General features: G+C 42.5%; 1 protein-coding gene across 2 annotated transcripts; it reads left to right on the plus strand.

Moving 5' to 3' along the window:
• The first annotated feature begins 1091 nt into the window (after positions 1–1091).
• LOC146671110 (ankyrin repeat and fibronectin type-III domain-containing protein 1) lies at positions 1092–20023 on the plus strand. 2 transcript variants are annotated; one of them, XM_085403292.1, is made up of 19 exons: positions 1092–1279; positions 3445–3810; positions 5265–5529; positions 5649–5849; positions 7743–7856; positions 8244–8341; positions 8672–8762; positions 9783–9890; positions 11363–11462; positions 12196–12325; positions 12463–12582; positions 12813–12919; positions 14260–14374; positions 14636–14802; positions 15065–15242; positions 15437–15599; positions 15912–16078; positions 16244–16442; positions 17082–20023. In XM_085403292.1, exons 2-19 carry the CDS (start codon positions 3646–3648, stop codon positions 17738–17740), a joined length of 3147 nt encoding a protein of 1048 aa, XP_085259418.1. In that variant the 5' UTR covers positions 1092–1279; positions 3445–3645; the 3' UTR covers positions 17741–20023. The 2 variants fall into 2 exon arrangements, with proteins under 2 accessions (XP_085259418.1, XP_085259419.1); XM_085403293.1 differs by having other exon boundaries at positions 3499–3810.
• Positions 20024–20203: the final 180 nt, after the last annotated feature.

The raw sequence follows: 20203 nt of genomic DNA on the forward strand, positions 1-20203 counted from the left end.
AGTCTGTGGCTTTTTATTTGCCCCCTGAGAGAGGCAAATATAACACAAAGAGACGGAGAGCCTTTCTCGCTGCTCGGGTAAACAGGATGCATAATCTGTCAACTTTATTTGACAACTGCTTTACATTTACTTCAAGGGGGCGTTTCAGGGCGAAGACAAATGGTTTGGAAACAACTCCTTTCTCCTTTCTGAGCACAAGTGGGGGGCATAGCATGAGAACAGTTTTCACACCGTTGCCTGGCCTTTCTTTCCCTTGGCTCGAACCACTTCCTCTGCCCCTGCGAAAGCCATTAATGGGGGTGTTGTGGCAATCAAAAAATAGCTCTATAAATTTGTCCATTATCTTCAGCCTACGCTTGATCATATCACCAGCTTCCTTGCACTGCAACACGCTGTTACACAGAGGCAACAACTTTTAGAGTAACAATTTTTATTTTCAGTAGTGGCTGGGATCATCAATTCACTGACTGCTCACAGCAATACACTGGCTAGGATTATCTACTCAAGGATCTGCGCTACCTCATCACCCGGTAAACCTAAACAGAGTGTTTAAACCACAGCACTGGATCATTATATTGTTACTGAGCCCATTTACTACAAATAAATATTCAAATAAATAAACGGGCCACTTCGTGTAAACCTATCATCCATACATATGCAATAATACTAAGTGCAATAATCCTTTCTGTCATCGTTGTATTTTTACTCAGTTGTATATAGTATTTGTATTTGTATTCTATTTTTTATCTTATTGTATATTTATATTATTTTATTCTACTGTATATAGTATTTTATTTTATTCTATTCTGTACAGTTGTGTACTGTATTTATTCTTATTGTATTCTAATTTTTGCCTCATAACTTTTGCACTGTCCACTTCCTGCTGTGACAAAACAAATTTCCCACGTGTGGGACTAATAAAGGTTATCTTATCTTATCTTATCTTATCAGTGTTTTATGACGCAGCACTGCTTCTAAATATGTTCTCAAAAAAGGAGAAAAAAAAGTTTGGTTCAGAGAAATGATCGCAGATCGGAAGTGGGCGGAACGGGGAAAATATGCGTGTGCGTCGGCTGGGGGAGGCTCGCCGGTCTGTCTCTCGTCTGTAGCGCTCAGGTGCGCTTCATCCTCATTCAGAGGTGAAAACTTTCCGAAACCGCTACCATGGATTATAAGATATCAGCAGGCAGTCATTTATGAAAATACAGTGAAATATGTTGAAGCATCGCGGCAGAGTCGGAGGAAAGCCCGATTAAAGCCGTTAAAGTCCTCTGTGACGGTAAGAGACCGAAAACTCAGTTATGTTTTTAACTCGGTGAAACGGGAACTTAAACTTTGGATGTTTGATCATTTGTGCTGTTTTTGTGGCTATAATGTGGCATACATTGCGTCACCTGTTGGTTAGATATGATATAGCAAAGTTTTTTATACATATATTTAAAGTTTTATTTTAATAAGACCTATACATTTTCTCAAAATAGACCAAAATAGGCTTGCCTTCTGTTACTGTTTTCAAATTGAAACTTTTACTCTGAAACATAGCCTGTAAGATGGTAAATGGCCTGTATTTATATAGCGCTTTTCTAGTCCCTAAGGACCCCAAAGCGCTTTACATATCCAGTCATCCACCCATTCACACACTGGTGATGGCAAGCTACATTGTAACCACAGCCACCCTGGGGCGCACTGACAGAGGCGAGGCTGCCGGACACTGGCGCCACCGGGCCCTCTGACCACCACCAGTAGGCAACGGGTGAAGTGTCTTGCCCAAGGACACAACGACCGAGACTGTCCAAGCCGGGGCTCGAACCGGCAACCTTCCGATTACAAGGCGAACTCCCAACTCTTGAGCCACAATCAACAAGATCGTTTATGTTCATTTTAATTTGTCCTGCTGCTGAATAATCAGAGAAGCACATATAACTTCAGTGTGCAAGCACAAAGTGAAGTCATGTTTTAACAACAGCCCTTAAACTGAAACTCTTTGTGCCTCATTCGTACAAATTCATGTGTCCCAGTCTGATCCCCTAGTTGTGAAGTACTTCCACTCCACCAGTCAACCTGGTGGAGTGGAAGTACTGAAGACCCAGGCAAATATGTTGCATTACTTCCTGGGGGATCTGAAATGTTAGTCATCAAATGTTTCCATACAGCCACAGCAAACTCACAAACCGGAAAGACTTTTGCAAAATATGCAGCACACTCTGCTCTCTTGGCCACAGTACAGAGAGGTAAGAAAAAAACCCCAGTTTGAGACATGAAATAAAACCACAGTGAATCTACTGTATACTTTCTGTTTATGGTCAGACTGGAGCATCTTACTCTCTAGCCTGCTTACATAACCGCTGTTTGCTAGACTGCAGGTTGAACATGTGCAAACACTTTTTCTTGTTTTGCCTTATCTTCAGGCAGACTCAAGAAAAAAGTAGAAGAAAAAGAAAACGCAAACAAACACTACGGCTCTCTAAATGACTCCTCAGCACTTTCCATAGCTGATGTAAGGCACAGTAAACAAACTGGGGAAACTGTACCAACAACAGTAGCTACTTTTACCTCTATAGTCCCGCATCCATGTATATAGACAGTGCAGGTACTGTGCGAGCTGTGATGTGCGACGTGACGTGTCACTCAGATGTCATCGTGGTCAAAGGCCCCAGGTGTTGTCCTCAGGTAGCACCAACCAGGGGAGTATTTGCTTTCAGACAAGGACAGCCACCAATGCTCAGCCCTGGGTCTGAGTGTCTCGCTTTCACAAAGATGCTTTTGATATCATAAGCTCAGGACAGCGATGCAAATCAAAACGGCACCGAGATCAGTTTTAACCTGGAGGGCGGTGAAAAGAGAGGATGGACAGAAAGTGGCACTGAAAACGACCTGCTGAGTGAAGAGGAGGGGGAATTTCAGACGGTGCCCAAAGTTAAAAACAAAAAACTGCAAGACAGATTTTCATGCACAAAAAAGTGACTGACTGTAATGATGCAAAGCCAATGGAATTGATAATGAACCATCATTACAGCGGTGGTGATGGATTTTCATCTTCATGCGGATGATGGGAGCGGATTCGAGTTTATTAGCAGGAAAGAATCCTGGCTCTTCCATGCGATCTGGCCTTCCATTCTTCCACTAATTAGATTGATGCGTCTGTTGCCTCGCGTGCTGGAAAACTCCATTCAGAATGAATAAAACCGTGTCACATAATCGCGGGTAAAAAAGATGAACAAAGGGGAGAATAGTGCAAGGCACAAAAATAAATGCTTCGAGGCATTTTCATCTAGTCTGTACAGGAATAGTAACTCTTATCCATTTATCCACCCACACAACACAAGTACTTTTGCTCAGTACTTCAAGTCAGCATCAATTTTTTTCTGTAACGTTGAAAAAGTCTGACTGTGTGTTCTTCTTTTGTTTCCCTCTTTGTATTTCTCACCTTATTCTTTAATCAAGGTTTCCACTGACTTTTATCTTTTACTACTCTCTCCTCTCTATCTGGCTCTAAAGCTGGACTCTTAAACTCTTTTTTTTTCCCCTCCAGCCTTTCACACTATCTCTCCAACCTTTTCTTCAACCATCCCCTGTTCCCACGTAGCTCACATCCTCTCCTGCTCTCGCCTGTCCTCTTTCAGACCTTTACTTTCTTCTCTTGTCATGTCTGTATCCATGAGGAACCCACCACAGCGCCGGCGCTCTCTAGGTCCCGTCTCGCCCAAACGCATCTACAGAAACCTGTCCTTCAGACTCAGGGGGGGTGGAGAGTCATCTGTTGCCGCCGACTTGGATGCGCCTAAACGCCCCAGCAAGTCTGCAGATGCTGTAAGATATCCAGGTGTCATTCTGAAAGGGAGCTTTGGTCACGTTGACTGAAATGTCATCTGCCTTGGTTTCTGTTATGGTTAAAAACTATGAGATCTCTACTTGACATTACACGCTATCTCTGTGTCACTAACCTCCTGAGACCTGACAATACATTTTGTGGACACGTGTCTCTCAAGGGTATTCCAATAGGCGAGCAGACTCATTGTTAGTTGTCTCACGTGTGAGGCTGTCACCATCGTCAAACTGACTCCTACTGTAGTTTGACAGCCACATTTTATGGGAGCAAGAGATAAAAAAAAAAATCAAAGCTAGTTTCAGAAAATAAATCAGTCCTCTGTGACAAAGCATTGTAAGCTTTAAAGCCGACCTATTCGGTTTATCTTATTTCCTGTCATATATTCTGTCATATATGTTATTCATATATTAAATGGTAGATTCGCATACTAAACGTGGTTGTAGTCAGCATATGTCAACAATACAGAAAATACCCCAACAATGAAACGACTATGAGCAAACACTTGGCGACAGTGGAAAGGAAAAACTCCCTTTTAACAGGAGGAAACCTCTTGCAGAAATAGCCTCTGGTTGGGTATTTTAAAACACATTTCTCTTTCTGTTACTGGCTCTGTGTGGCAGCACAAAGAGAGGCACACAGCTATAGCTGTGAGCGCAGAAGCCCGCAACGTCTGCTCTTCATCCCTTCTATTTACGAACCGAGCGGCTGCACAAAAGCTAAATATATAGTAACGACTGATTACTTTGAACTGTGAACTGTGCATGCGTTGTCATGTATGCAGTGCATGGGCAGTTACCTGAAGCTTGCGATTAGTTTATTTAGGGATTGGTTAATTGATTTTCTTGATTGGCTCACAGCCCTGACACACACTGGCAGTTGCTCATAGTTTGATCTCCCAGGTCCCTTTCAAATATTTTTGAGCTTGTTGAGTATGTGTCAAAACACTGTGTGTGCAGGTAAAAATTTATAGTTTTAACATCTGCTTTAAAAAAAAATCAAAACAAAACAAAAAAACTGAATTCTTGAAGTTCAGCATTAAAATTTTCCAGTCTTCTTTTATTTTATTGAGAAATTCCCTAACGTCCACTACACAGGGCATTACATTACACTGGGAAAAAATGCTTTCAGAAAAGGAAATCACTCTCAAGCACCCTCTGTTATATAGAGCTGCTCCTGCTGCTGCTTCATATAATAATAAGAGCAATTCACAAACTTTCCTGGTCTCAGGAGGCTCCTGTATAAAGCATCAGTCGAGGCACCTTTGGTTTATGATTTGATTTGTGTCCGATATCATTCTCCCTTTTAACGCTCCCTTCTCTTTACTGCGGGAAATAAATCTCTCTATCCTTCTTAACCCTCTTTCTCTTTCTCTATCTCGTTCCTCCACCTGCCTACCCTCCCGCGGCCCTGCACCCTTTCTCCTGCTCCCCATCAGTACAAGACCCTGTGGGAGGCAGTGGAAAATGAGGATACACTGGCTGTACAAAGCCTTCTGTCCAGAGACCGCAGCAGCGGTGGAGGAGGCGGAGGCGTATGGGAGAAAGGAGAGAAAAAAGACAGGGACTGGGAGAGGGACCGGGAGAAAGGGGTGAACAGAGTGAGTGAACAGGGGCTGGTCCCCCTGGATGTGGCTGCCCTTACCCACAATTCCCCGCTGCTTCATGTACTGACAAAGGCAGGAGCCAGACACAACCCTGTTTGTAAGTCTTTTCATGTAAAATGTCAAAAGTAATGGTGTAAAATCAGATTCTGTACGGCTTGACTTTAATTCAGATTATGCCCTTTGTCTTGCTTCGTGTGCTCGTCCTGTGCCTCTCAGTGTGCCGACCAGCGGAGTGGGCACTCAAGCTGGACGCTCTGGTGGCCTTGGCAGATAAACGGACAGAAGAGAGGAAGACGGAGTTAGCGAAAAAGGCCGGGGCAGGCCCTCAGGCACAGGCTGATCTTCAGAGGCACATCCAGCTCTGGAGGCTGCGGCAGCAGCTGTACTATCGGATGAGAGAGAACTTCCAGAACACAGGTCAGCGGTCAGCTTGTGGTATTTCACTGTTTCGCTGCTTAGCACTCAAACTCAGATCAGTTTTCTTTCTGTTTTCAGTGAACTCTCGCTCGTTTTTCCCCCTCATTCTTTATTTCTGCTCTCATAATAAAACTTTTTCTGCAGCCAGCGCAGTACTTTCCTGCCAATTTAACTCTACAAAGCCACCCACCACTGCTGACAAGACGGCAGTGATCAAGTCTTCAACTCAACATCTTGCTTAAGTTTTACTAAAACTCTCCCTCTAGCCTCTTTCATCTCATCCAACATTCAGCAGACTGCCGTGTCATCAGCCTTTCAAATCCTCTCCTTCCCTGCACTCCCTCCACTGGCTGCCTGTATCAAATAAACCCTCACAGCTGTAGATTTCAATAGAAATTCACACGTGCAAAAACCTTCAAGACTTCGGCAAATCATGCGTCGACGCATCAGGCAACTTACCATCCTCTGCACCACCTGTTCAAGCCTTTTCCTCTTGGCTCTCTGTTGGGCTAATTTTTTTTGTCTTATTTTTTTCAGATTTATATTGCAATGTTCCCCGCTGTACCAACTTTAACAGCTCTTTATAAACGTCTCTCCTTAGCTCTCGTTTCATTTCTCTTTCAAGCACAGCCAATTCTCTCTCTGACTGTTTTATTATCGCAGCGTTATTGTAAGGGCAGCCAGGCCCCGGCGCTTGTTTTCATGTGCAGTGAAATTAAACTCACTCTTATTGTAAATCTCGCTGGGTAGGAGAGCCGGATGGCATCTTTAAATATAAAATATGGATGTGTTTTTGTCTGACGACTGTGACTTACTTATGGTAATGTTTTCACTCAAGATTACATCTTAGGCTGAAGAAACGGAAACACAATTAGATTTAATCATCAAACTCTGGCAGCGTTTTAAGGTACAATTGTGATAATAAAAAGCTCCAAGATTGTCTTGAAACAACACAGAGTCTGCAGGGAATACAATTTTCAACCCTGTAAAGCCTGAGCCATGAAATAATGGCCCCAAAATTCAAAGTTTTTGAATCTGGAATGTTTATTCAAGCATCATTTTTCACAAAATCTGGTGTTTTTGTGCAATTTATTTAGGTTTTTCAGGAGAAAGATTTGATGATGATGTAAATAAATAGCGCACAAATACACAAAATTTGTAAGTGTATTTACTGCATACAGTAATTTATTTATTTTTCTGTTTTTAATACAGTTTAATTCACTTTGTCTTGTTGGCCCTTGTGCTGCTGTAACATGTGAATTTCCCCAGTGTGGGATTAATAAAGTCTGTCTATGGTACAGTTGGCCCTGCAGGGTTGACATCAGTCTGGAACAGTCTGATTGCATATCATTTTTCAGTAGCCAGCTGCTAATGCAGTGCTCGTTTTTAACCTTTCTTTAACTGTTGGCAAACCCAGTCAGATGGTTAAAGATTAAATGCTTGGTTGTGGCGCTAAAAAGCACCAGTGTGGGAATAAAAGCCATGGAGAAATAGCTTTTATGTTTAAGAGAATAATAGCCGTTACTGTATCTATCTCCTTTTCTGTTAGTGTGTGCCCTGCCACCAGCTGACCTCACCATAGGCCGAGGTCAGACATCAGTCTGTGGTTGCCGTGATCACCTATTTAAGAAAACCTTAGCTGAGCTAGTGTAAAATAATATGTAGTCTTTCTAAGATAGAGGACAAATATACTAGTGGTTATCAGTGATATCTGTTGGATGTGATAAATTTTCCGGAGTTTATTTGTGTGTGTGTGTTTTTTTTTTGTCATCAAGTTTACTGCAGTGTGATATTCTGTAAAACTCAGTGCAGTACTTTGGCTGTCTGCATTTGTTCTGTTATTTACTCGTGCTCATTTTAACCCGATTTTTATCTTTTCAATGTTCCACGCAGAGCTCCCGGGCTCCCCCAGTCATGTGTCCATCCTGGTGACGAGCACATCCTCTCTGTTTGTGACAATCAAAGAGCCAGAGGGGGACATGGTGGGGCTCATCACCCGCTACAGAGGTAGGGAGAGAACCAGGCAAGAAGACTTTCATGGAGGATTGGTTGAATGGATGGGTAGATAAAAGGGTCAGTTAGATGTGGGGCAGAAAATGGATCGATTCATGATGGATAGATAAGGAAATTAATGGAGTATAGACTTTACTGGTGCAATTTAATCAAAGTCTTGAAAGTAATTTAAGCCGGCTGACACAGTATCTAGTTTGGGCTGTTTTTGCTGGTCGGTTTTATAGACGTATAAATGTCATGCTTCGCGGCCAAGAATAGATTAAGCCCAGATGCAGCAAGTTCCTAAACCTGTAAACACTCACGTCCTTAAGTTATCCCTCACGAGGGGTTTTGAGCAAAGCCAGAGAATAATCTATCTGTGGGATTGTTTTGCATTCACAGTCGAATGGAGCACCTCGGCCAGCTTCAAACGCATCCTCGGCACGGCCCAAGTTATAGAGACCAAGAACCCCTCCTACGTTATCAAGGGGCTGACGGCAGTAAGTCGCCCACAGTCACACGTATTCACAACCACAGATAACAGCTGCAAATGCACAGATGCTGCAGACACGCACAGAAACTGACACCTGTAATTTCTTAGAGGCACATAATCAAGCAGACGGGTATAAAACACGTGCTGCAGCTCTGCACCCACACACACTGTGTTTATTGCTCCTCCATCACTATCTTCTGCACTGAACCACCTCTCATAAGAGTACACTTATCAGCAGGCTCACTTTAACCAGATGAATTAATAATGAGAGCGCCGTATGGCTTCTTGGTTAATGCTCGGTGATAATTTGGCAGGTCTGCTGTTTCTCCAAACACAGGGAGTGCATTACTTCGTGAGAGTGAGCGCCTACAACGTGAAAGGATGGGGCCCGCCTCAGTGCTCCACTCCAGCCAGCGCTGCCCCCTCCAGTGAGTGTGCAGAACTACACAACTTTGATGAATGTGGATTTTGAAGCTTCGAAAGAGCTCCATTCTTTCCCTCTTTGTCCCAGTGTAATAGAATTACTTAGCTGACATTAAGCTTGATGTGAAAGAAGTCCAATCCTCTCGTGGCTTGTAGATTAATGAGTTATTAAAACGTGGAGACTTAAAGACGGCAACACGAGTCAATGGGCCTTGCAGCCGTGCCGCTTTGACTTTGAATTTTTGGCTCGTAATCTTTCTTGGACGCCACCCACCCCTATCGCTGGGCTTACTTGCTGTTACTTTCTACTTCTAACAAAAGCCAGAGCTGCCAAGCAAGGATTTGTAATGGGGAATAAAGGCTGAAAATATTGATGTCAAAGCAAACACTGGTCAGTAAACAATCACAGCCAGAGTGTAATAGATTGCCCAATTTATCGTAAAGGAGATTTGTTGTGCTTTTCCTTATTTTCTGTCACATATGCTGTTACAGTAGACAGTATATCATATCAATCATGATAAGAAATCCCTCTGAACCCAAAACTCAGGCTTCAGGCAGTTTCTTTCTATACGTTACTATATAATGTCAACATGCACACACACAGGTGGGTGCAGAATCCCCATCCGCCTGCTGTTAATACCTTGAGATTGAGGGGCTTCACTAAGACCCAGTATAAGATCAGTAGGAATTATTCTGTCAACCTTGAGATGGAAGTGAGCGGAAATTAAATAAATAAATAAAGATTCACTTTAAAAACACACACACACGCAAAAGATCCCCAGCTTAAATAGATACATGATTCGAGCGAGTCACAATGAATCAACTTCAATTTCAACTTTCACAGCATACAGACGGTCTCTCATGGAGACGCTGTCGCTTCCTAATCACCAAAAGATTAAAAAAAAAAAAAAAAAAAAGCGGCACTCAGGAGTCGCTTGCAAATTATTTCTTGCTGTCTTAGCTGATTTTCCTAATTGCATAGAAGTGAAAGCCACAATCTGCTTCTCTCTGCCTGTCCTGTGCAGGTTGGAGAGAGTGCGCTGGTGTAAAGTCACAGCTCAGAAATCACGAGGCCCTCGTGAGGAAGCTGCTGGAAGATGCCAAGGAGTCGCATCTTAGAGGATATTGCATAGGTAACGTGAGACCTCTGGTTTTTTTATGCTTTGGTGCATTGGGTCCAAGTGCACATGTTGTTGCCGTTGTGTGTGTGTAATTATACTTGCACAAAATTGAGCTTTTATTGAAATTCTTATGTGTTGTATTTTCAGCCTTGCCTTAAGAATCTCGTGTGGTATTCAGATGTTCATGTTGTTTTAAAAATAATTTGAAACACATCTTGAAATTATAGTAAAAGAGAATGCAAAGTTGTTCTTAAAGTTGTTTGCACAATCTGCTTTTTCATTTAACCTACTAAGACCCAAACTCTTTCATGGCATGCATTTTTAATTTCTCTTTGCTATTTGGGCTGATTGGGACCTGATGAATGTAAAAACAAAGAATTACCTGATTTTTTTATTTATTTAATTAATTTATTTATTTTAACCAGATTTTTGTTGCTGAGAAAAATGAGATCCACATATGAGGACATTCATTTTAAATTTCGATAGAACAGTGGCAGTACAATGTCCTGGTAAGTGGATATCAGGCCCTTGTAGAGCAAAATTTACTATTTTGGTCTAGACAACCCAAAATGTGTCCACATATGTGGACGCCAGGTCCTAGGAGGGTAACGCTATGAATGAATGGAAAGAGCTCCCTACTAGCCTGACAGCATAGACATTTTCATATTTTCTCCCAGAACTCAAAAAAATTGATTTCAAGAAGTCAGTTTTGTCAGATACATCTTTATCTGAATTTTGTTTATATACTGATAGGGTAGTTTGCATGTAGGAGTTTTGTGATGTGTTTAAGGAGCCGTCAGTGGGCGATCGTGGCTCAAGAGTTGGGAGTTCGCCTTGTAATCGGAAGGTTGCCGGTTCGAGCCCCAGCTTGGACAGTCTCGGGCGTTGTGTCCTTGGGCAAGACACTTCACTTGTTGCCTACTGGTGGTGGTCAGAGGGCCCGGTGGCGCCAGTCTGTCAGTGCGTCCCAGGGCAGCTCTGGCTACAATGTAGCTTGCCATCACCAGTGTGTGAATGGGTGGATGACTGGATGTTTAGAGCGCTTTGGGGTCCTTAGGGACTACTAAAGTGCTATACAAATACAGACCATTTACCATCTGAGGGGTTCTACCTGTTCAGGGACTTTCTTACATTTTGTCCCATGCCAGTATTTAATATCTAAAGAAAATATTAATTCTGTGTTCTTTAACTGTGGTGGTTTACATGTTCAAAGTAGCTGTGTTTTCCGTTCAAGATGTGTGCAAACAGTCAGAAAATCAGATTATTTGCACAAGCCTTTAATGTGCATACTCGACAACATTTTATTTCTACTTCTCACCATTTATATCAGCAGCATGCGCTACAGATGTCAGCTCCTTTAAATACAAAGAGAAAAGTCTTTTCCCTGCCTTCACCCAGTCAAGTGTCGTGCGTGCACAGTGAATGTATTTTGGGAGATAAAATGAATTTCATCCAGTCTGATCCTCCTCGCCTCCTCTCCACAGAGAGCTCGAAGCCCCAGAGTCCCAGCAAGCGTCTGTCAGTGTCTCGAGGCATCAAACAACTGTTCCAGTCCGCCACCAAGTTTGTTCGTTTCCTACAGAGGTAGCGCTCAGTCTCTCTTACCTATCCCACTGTGCCCTGAGGGTATCACAAGTAATGGATTAAATGCAATCCCATTAGAGCAGCATAGGCTGCAAAGTTGAAAAGCCTTATCTCTTACTGTTATTGCAGAGAACAGTAGTCACATTAGAGCCACTGTAGCTGTTAGTAAAAAGGTCTTTTGAACAGAACGATGGCTGTAATCACTGGACTGTGGCAAGTGGCAGGTGACTGATAAATCCTTCATCCTCCCACAAGCGATCCGTCGACCACACTCACCACATCAGAAGCTAGCAAAGTACAAAAGATCGTGCTGCATGATTATGTTCATGAATATGAACCACAGTGAAGGTTAAAAAAAGAAAAGAAAACTTTGGTAGTGAACAGAGAGAAGTTGACTGTGTTTGGACCCCTGAGTAATTTAAAAAAAAAGAGACCATGTTTCCTACTGGACTGTCATGTTGGTCTATGAAACCAGCCTCTGTGCTTTTGCTTTACTTGAGGGATTATAAGCTGCTTTGACAGTAATAAGTGTTTGAAAATCCACTGGGTGATTCAAAAAATAAATTGCTGTCAAGCCACAAAATTGATCTTTTTCAGCTATAAACTTTCCCCCCGGAGGCATTGCTTTTTATTGTTTCTTGTAATTTTGCGGTCCGCGGTGACTTGTGAAATTGAAAGCAGCGTGTGCACTTTTTCTGACGATATCTGCGTTTTCTCAAATTGATCCGGTCAGGGGGATGTACTTGGCGACTGTGTTCTACCACAAGGATAACATCCTGGTCACAGCCGAAGATCAGATCCCACTGGTGGAGATCCAGTGCTGCTCCACCTCCATCACCCAAGACTTCCTTTGGCTTGCCAAGGTGAACTGTTACATAGCTTGTTGACTCACTGTACAAGTAATTGAATGATCACAATTCATAAATATTAAATATATTTACAGAAAATGAATCTCAGTGTGATTTTTCTGCTTAAATTGGGTGTTCGGTTTTTCTTGTAGCTGTCCTGTGCATGGCAGCAAGTGCCCTGGCTACAGCAAGGGCTTTCCTCCGCTCACTCATCTCCCTCCTCCCTCCTTCAGAACAGACACAACATTTTAAGAGCTGTTTCCCAGCTGCAGGTAGGAAGTTAAGCAGCTTATTGTTAAGATAAGAAGCACCAAAATGGGTTAATTGCTATTTTAATTACTTCTTTACATCTCTTCCTCCTCTTCCTTTCCTTATTTTTGCCATGCTTTCCTCTGTCCGGCTACACAACTGCGCCCACAGATCCCCTGTTTGGCTGAATTAATCTCCAATGCACTTATACTTTTTAATCCTTGGTTTCTCTTGTCCACCTCTCTGATGTCAGTCTTCTCTGGGAGCAGTGGACCTGGGCCAGATCTACTATGAACCCCTGAAGGATCGGCAGGGCAACGTACTGCTAGTCACTCTGAAGGAATTTCCAAACACTCCCAGGTAAGAAAAGGTCAAAGAAAAAGGGCAGAGAGCACCAAAAGGGCTTTAAACTAATTGGGCAAATACAATTTGGAAAAGTTAGAACCCTGGAAAATGTAAATAAGGGCAGAATGCAAGAATATGAAAATCCCATAAACCCATACTGAATACGTGAGAAGACACAGGAAACATATTTGTTTAAACTGAGACATTTTGACAGGGGTGGGAAAGTAAAAAGAAATGTTTGGAGGAACATTTTGCAATTAATTAGGTTAAATAGTAACAGGTCAGTAACACGACTGGGTATAAAAAGAGCATCTTAAAGAGGCAGAGTTTCTCAGTAAAGATGGGAATGTAGTCAGCATTCTGTAAAAAACTGTATCTGGAAATTATGAAAAGAAATCTGAATAATGTTCTGAAATTAAAATGCAAAGACTTTGATGATCTCATATTATGTTCTGTATATTATTAGAGAATATGGAGAAATCTCTGTGTGTAAGGGACAAGACTGAAAATCTGCCCTCAGGCAACACTGCATGAAAAACAGATGTGATTCGTCATGGAAATCACTGCATAAGCTCAGGAACACTTCCATAAATCACTGTCTGTGAACGCACTTGGCGTCCACACAATTCAGGTTAAAGCTCTATCATGCAAAAAGAAGCCGTATTTGAAAATGATTCTGAAATGCCTCTGTCTACTCTGGCACAAAGCTCATTTGAAATAGACGGAGACAACGCGAAAAAACTGTTCTGCTGTCAGGTGAAGGTGGTGAAAAGCAAAAATCTTTTTTGGAGAACGTGGACACAACATCCTCTGGACTAAAGAGCAGAGGCACCATCAGCACTCGGATCAAACGCCTGCATGTCTGATGGCATTAGTTTGCATCAGTGCTGATGGAATTGACAGTTTGCACCATATATAAAAGGTTTTAGAGGAATGTGCAGTGTGCTCTGGTCCAAATTATGTCTTTTTCAGGTAAAGGCTAAACCACATACTGCATTTATTATAACAGCATGGCTTCATAGTAGAAGTGCTAAACTATCCTGTCTGGCTGTCCAGGCTTTTCACCTGCTGAAAACATCTGGCACGTCATGAAATCATAGTTTCAGAATTTACCAGGAAAAAAAACTTCTATCACACTATCACAACAAAAATGACCTTTGTTTGCAGTCGGTGGTAGCGTAATTAGGTGTCAAGCTGGGCATGTTTGGAAGTCATGCTGTACAATATCTTTGGGTTATACAGCCTGTCAGCTGGTTGTTGGTGGGGTACTGGCTTTGCTATTCTTGATGAATCAACCTTTTCTTTGGTGGTTCCACGTGGTTGCATTTCATTTTTCCCTGGCTTGTCTGCTCTAGCCCCCCCGACCCCCCGCTCCACTGGATGCCTCTGGCACGCCTGGAAAAGAACCGCAGCAGAACGCCTCTGCTGCCTGAGCCCACCGCCATGGACATGCTCGCTGAGCAGCTCAAGGTGAGGAGAGGAAAACAGTCGCACCCAGCAGCGGCTTTCAACAATAGCGCATTGGGCGCTGAGTTTTACTGAGCCACTAGTTTACCTCCTGTGCTGCTAACCCTGAAAAAGCACTGAAATTAATTTGGGATCCCCAAACTGAATTAGCTAACAACACATAGTGAGGCAGGGGGAAATAAGTCTCATAAGCTTTACATCCTATTAACAGATCTTAACATTTCGCTCTCTTTTGCACCGTATCTCTTTGTCTCTGTTCTCCAGGAGAAGCTGTCCTTTCACAGGCACAGCCTCCAGTGGGCCCAGCCGGGTCTGTATGTGGGCATCCTGAAACTGTGTAGCTCGGTGGAACAGATCAGGGTGCTGGTGCCTCAGAGGTTGCCCAGTTTACTCTGCCACACACGGGTTCGGCACAACGCGCACGTGACCAGGTAACGTAACTTGACCAGGTGATATCTGTGTCAGTCCCTTGATAGACTATGTTGACGTTCATCAGGTTATTGCAGTATTTTTACAACTTTATCTGGAAAACAACCGTCGAAAAAGATATACTATTTTAAATGATCTGCACAAACAAGTGCAGTATCTATACAAATGTTAGGGCTTCAACAGGCAGTGATACTGGATTGTTTTTGGACCTCTCTCCTTACTTATTATGCCCGTTTTGTTGACTGTGTTTTTACTGTGTGGCAGAGAGGAGTGGACGTGGCTTCAGAGTCATGTTTACACTGCAGCCAATGGCGGTGTTCAGAGTCTGTTGGACGCTGAGGACGAGAGCACGATGGAGAGCAGCAGTATGGAGGAATTCGTCAGGTCTCTGAGAGCAGCAGTCACACATCTCCTGACGAAGCTCAACATCCCCCTCTACAGGGTAAACACTACTTTCCAGCCACCTCATATTTACCTGAAACACCTGAAATTCTCTGTCAGACTATTATGAAGAGAAATAATCTTTTAAACTGATTTTCTTTGTCCGCTTTATGTTGTTTTATCAGCACTAGCTCTTGATCCAGCGGAAGGATTTTCTGTTTCTCATCTGTATTTGAATAATTGTGTTTCTCACAGGCGTATCAGTACGGCGTGTACACCCAGGAGTTGCTTCAGTTTGGGGATAACCTGTCAATGCTGCTGCTGCTGCCTCCCAGTGAGGACTTCAGCTCCAGTTACTGGCCTCTGGTGGGGACCAAGGAGCCCGGCCTCACCATGCCTCTGCAGATCTTTGAGCTGGGTAAGTGGAAAACTATATATCCAGTGGATCTATTTAACAATGGTAGCGCAGAGTGTTTCAGTGATGAGAAAAGGGACCCAGAAACGGCGAGCTAGACTGACACATACCGTCTAAATGAAACTACAGTTTTAAATGTTAAATAAATCCCTGCAAAGATATGCAGAAAGCACACTGAGGCACAATGTCTAATGCAGTTCACTGTTCTCCTCTCATTAAAGCTAGAGTAGAGTGCACTGATAAATTCTGTGGCTTTTTCCTCCTGGCTTTGATGAAGTCATTTGTCTTTCCTCTCCTCTCTGGCTTGTAACCCAGTTCACTTCTGGACATATGAGCGGGATTTCCTCTCACAGTACTGTCAGGCCTGGGTAAGGCTGGAGCTGGACACTCACCTTGCCCAGCAGGCTCTACGGGAAGCGCTGGAGACCAAAGAGGTGCAGGAAGCCCGGGAGCGGCTGAACCACATCAGTGGGCTTTCACAGGTGAGATCCTGTGACACGTGGTTTATATTTGCTTCCACTGTTGCCAAATCCACATTTCAGTTGACTTAATTATATTAAAAAAAGTAAAGTAAAGATTTCATAATGAAAGTGAATTAGAGACAAACGCTTTACTGTCTCTACTGCCTGTTTTTTATGTTTCATTAGCGTCTGGATGTGGTCTGGAGGGATGCCCGCTGGATTATGGACTGTCTACAGTGTGTTCGGTCCAAACAGTGGGTGGGGGCGGTGCCTTTAGGCCTGGTGATGGGAGGAGACCCACCACCATGTCCTGATGGTGAGGAAGAGGAGAGTTTGACTGTCCGATTGTCATGGCCCCATCGATTAGCACAGAGAGCCATTACAGGTACTGCAGTCATGCTAGTGTACACATGTAGCACTGAATACACAAAAACATTATTTAACATGAATTTAATTACTTATTTACATAATTTTAAAATCTGTTGACTTTCCCCTATAATGGCCTTTAAAGTTTGCATGTTAAATGTAAAAGTTGTGACAAATGACTGGATAGATCAACTGCCTTCAAAGACCTGCTGTGGAAGAGAGCCTGAGATTGATGATAACCAATGATTGAATGTGGAGTGGTGTATAAACACATAGTGAGTGAAAAAATGTGAGTGAAGAAGACAAATTCAGAGCATCACGGGAAGCCCCAGCAGCCTAACTAAAGGAGGATTCAGGGTCACCTGATCCAGATCATTTTATTTATAAGATTAATTATATGTTTAAATCTTATTCGATCAATCTGAAAAGCAGCAGCAGAAAGCAGTTGCGGATATTTATACTTGGCAAAACAGAAAATATGTCTGCTAGTCAAAACACTTGAGGGAAAATTGAATATTACAATGAACTGTTACCATTGCACTGTCATAATAACCGCTGTTACAAGAATTAAGTGTAATTTGTAGAGCAAATGATGCTTTAAAACAAAGATAAATACTTTCTCTTTCTCGACCTTATTTTCTTCGTGCTTCTCTTTCAGAGAATTCGGGCAGTGCAACTCCGCCAAACATCGTCACCGCTGAGGTCTCAGCTCCAGCTATCCCTGCAGAGGCTGCGCTGGTGTTGATGGAGGGTGTCGTGAAGGGAGGGTACCCTGTAGACATCACCACTCAGTTGCCTGCAGACTTGGCAAGTTCTGGCCAGTCAGATTTGGGATCTGGAAATGCTTTAATGGAGTCTGGATTGAAGCCTGCTGCTGTTGCACAGCTGGAAGTGGACTATCCAACTTTGGACACACAGGAGTCCTACAGCATCACTGAAGTAATCCGGCCGATGGAGATGGCAGAGTTGGTGGACATCTTGCCAACGCTGAGTCTCATTGAGGAGGAGAACCCCTCATGCCCATCCACGCCATCAGTAATGGACATGCTAGAGAGCTTTGGACTGGACATTGGTGAAAGAAACTCCATCTTTGAGTTTGGGAATTCAGACCCAGTGGATGGAAGCAGCTGCCCGTTGTCACAAGAACAATACACGCCTGCCTCTTACGGCACGGTGAATGGCGCAGATGGTGATGCGCCTGTTTCCACAGACGTTCCTCAAGACAAAGCAGAGACTCAGAAGCTTCCCAGTAAGGGGGCGTGTCTTCCAGTAAGGAATCAAGTGGAGTGGGAGAGACCCTCTAACAGCCCATCCTGATGTCAGCTTAAACACCTGGATCCTTCAGACTTTAGTGTGAATTTACATGCAGAAAATCCAAATTTGACCCTGTGACTTAGACATTCTCCTTGTTTCCTGATCTTAAATCAGTGTTTTAAATGACAGGCAGATACAAGCTCATATCGCACACTTGTCACACCCAAGATAATGGAAAATACGGGAAATGAAAAGGAGGCTGTGTGGATTTTTTCCCTTTTTTTTTGCACATTTCTTTGGCTTTAGTTTATCTTTTCTAATATAGAGTCCATTTAACCTTGTTAGGTGGAAAAATTAAGCTATATTGTTGCTGTTATGACTTGAAAACCCATTATTCACTACAGCACAAAAACATCCACGCTGCTGCTTGTCGGAGCTGTAAACAAACCCATTAAATTCCCACAATTCAGTCAAATGGAAGCATTTGCTTGGCAGATTAAGAAAAGCTGTCATACTTGCATGTGTAACTGAATAATTACGGCTGCGTTTGGTTTGGTTCGAAGCGGTTTCTCTGGTTTATTTACCACAGAGAGGCAAACTGAACGAGAGCGCTGAAAGCATATTAGAATGTAAGAACACAATAGGATATAATGGTCTTGCCTTTCAGCTCGGCGTCTTTCAATGAAAGTCAGTATATGGCCATTTTAATGAGACGCTTTTTCAAATTAAACTTCTTTGTGCGTTGCCACAGTTAATACTATTATGGAAGTGCAATATGTTAGGCATAAAATACAAATGCTTGAGTCGGTTAGCCAGCCTTGAGAGGCTGAATCAGCATGCGACCTCATAAACGAGCTGTAGTAATGAATGTACTATTAATGAAATGACATCTAAACATCCCAAACATCCAGATAAATGAATTTAGAGGCCGTTTGTATCTCCTACATGTCCTCACTTCTAGGAGAAAATCAATGCCTGCATGTCTGATTTCAAAAGCCCCTGCACTCTCTGACAGCTGCTAATGCACTCCTGCTTGTTTGACATGTTATCTCACTCTGTACTTGTTAAGGCTGGAAATCCATCATAGTTTAATGCAATTTCAAATCACTCAGAATGACTTCAAGCGCCCATTTGATGCTGGAAGATGGTGCACTTACACAGATTGTTAATTAAACAAAGAGGAGCGCGGAGTTTGACTTGAGATAAGCAGCTTGGTATTTTAATCGCACCCCCATCCCTTTATGATAAAACGAAGGCGTAGAAACATCAGCTTTGAACGGTATTTAGTTTAACAATACAATCTAGTGGAGCGATCTGCTGAGAATGTCCCCCCACTGATGTGTCGAAATCATTCGTCTTAAAAGAGCAGATAAAGGACTACAGCAGCGTGATGTTCAAATTCTTATTAAGATAGAGCCGGCTCTGACAAACTTTGAATAGTTACAGGTGGGATCAAAGCAGAAGTTTTTTCCCCCTGTGTAATTTAGTGGGAAAGCATTTATGGTATTTAATGTGTATCAGAGGAAGCTTGGTCACCATACATCAGTTAGAGCACATCATTGATCTTGTGCTTTAAATGCTCAGTCTGTGTGTGAGGAGGTGAAAAGTGTTGGGATGGTGAAAAGTCATATCAGGTCGACCTGACCATACAGAGGGGAATCTGCCCCCTTTGGTAACTTGATACATTTTTAGATGGAAGAAGAGTGAACTGGTGTTTGCTCTGAAGATGATGGACCATAGATGGCTGTTTACTGACATCTAGTGGTCAAAATTATTAAAACTCTCTTCAATTTGTGGCTAATATGCGAGTTTTGGCATTCGATTCATGCTTTTCTGATGTTTACAACTGGCTGGAACATAGATGCAATGCAATAATGAATAATAAGAGAAATGTTAAGTAAAGTGAAAACAATCAAAACTATTTATCCTGTCACACTCAGATCTGCAGTTTGTTGTGTTTATCACAGCAGGGCTCACAGTAGTTACTGAAATATCTTTTGTTTCAATAAATAGCCTGCTCTTAATTTTAGTGTGCTTTAAAAATGATAACACTGGCATCAGTGTTGGTATTAACTACTGGTATTAGCTCATCTTAATGACTTGCTACTGTTTTGGTGTCATGTATTTACTGTGTAATCTGTGGCCTGCAGTTTAGGTTTCTCTTTAAGTGGCAAAAGACAAGGGAGGAAATTTTACACCACAGGGCTAACTCTGGCTTATTTAGTTATTTTCCTGTTTGTGAATAAGCACAGTCCATTTCAAATAAATCAAAATTAAATCAAAATGTTCAGAGTTTCAGATCTTTTCCAAAGCTCCATGTCCAAAAAGGTAGTTTAAAATGTAAATAAAAACAATGCAAAGATTTGCAACTTCCTGGCCCATATTTCACTCACAGTTAAACAGAGAAAACCTATTAAACACATATAAGTGTTTAAACTGAGCATTTTCAGAAAAAAGTGTGGCACTTTTGAATTTGGTGGCAGCAATACGTAGCAAAAAGTTGGGCAGAGGCAACAAAAGACTGGA

The sequence above is a fragment of the Rhamphochromis longiceps genome, linkage group LG4 (assembly GCF_057381845.1).
Source record: "Rhamphochromis longiceps isolate RC_006_pf linkage group LG4, R_longiceps_female_GT1.1, whole genome shotgun sequence".
Classification (NCBI taxonomy): Eukaryota; Metazoa; Chordata; class Actinopteri; order Cichliformes; family Cichlidae; genus Rhamphochromis; species Rhamphochromis longiceps.

Coding starts and splice junctions, on each gene's coding strand:
- LOC146671110 (XM_085403292.1), top strand. CDS start 3,646: ATGTCTGTATCCATGAGGAACCCACCACAGCGCCGGCGCTCTCTAGGT. Junction 7,857..8,243: donor GCTCATCACCCGCTACAGAG/GTAGGGAGAGAA, acceptor TTGCATTCACAG/TCGAATGGAGCACCTCGGCC. Junction 12,326..12,462: donor ACTTCCTTTGGCTTGCCAAG/GTGAACTGTTAC, acceptor TTTTTCTTGTAG/CTGTCCTGTGCATGGCAGCA.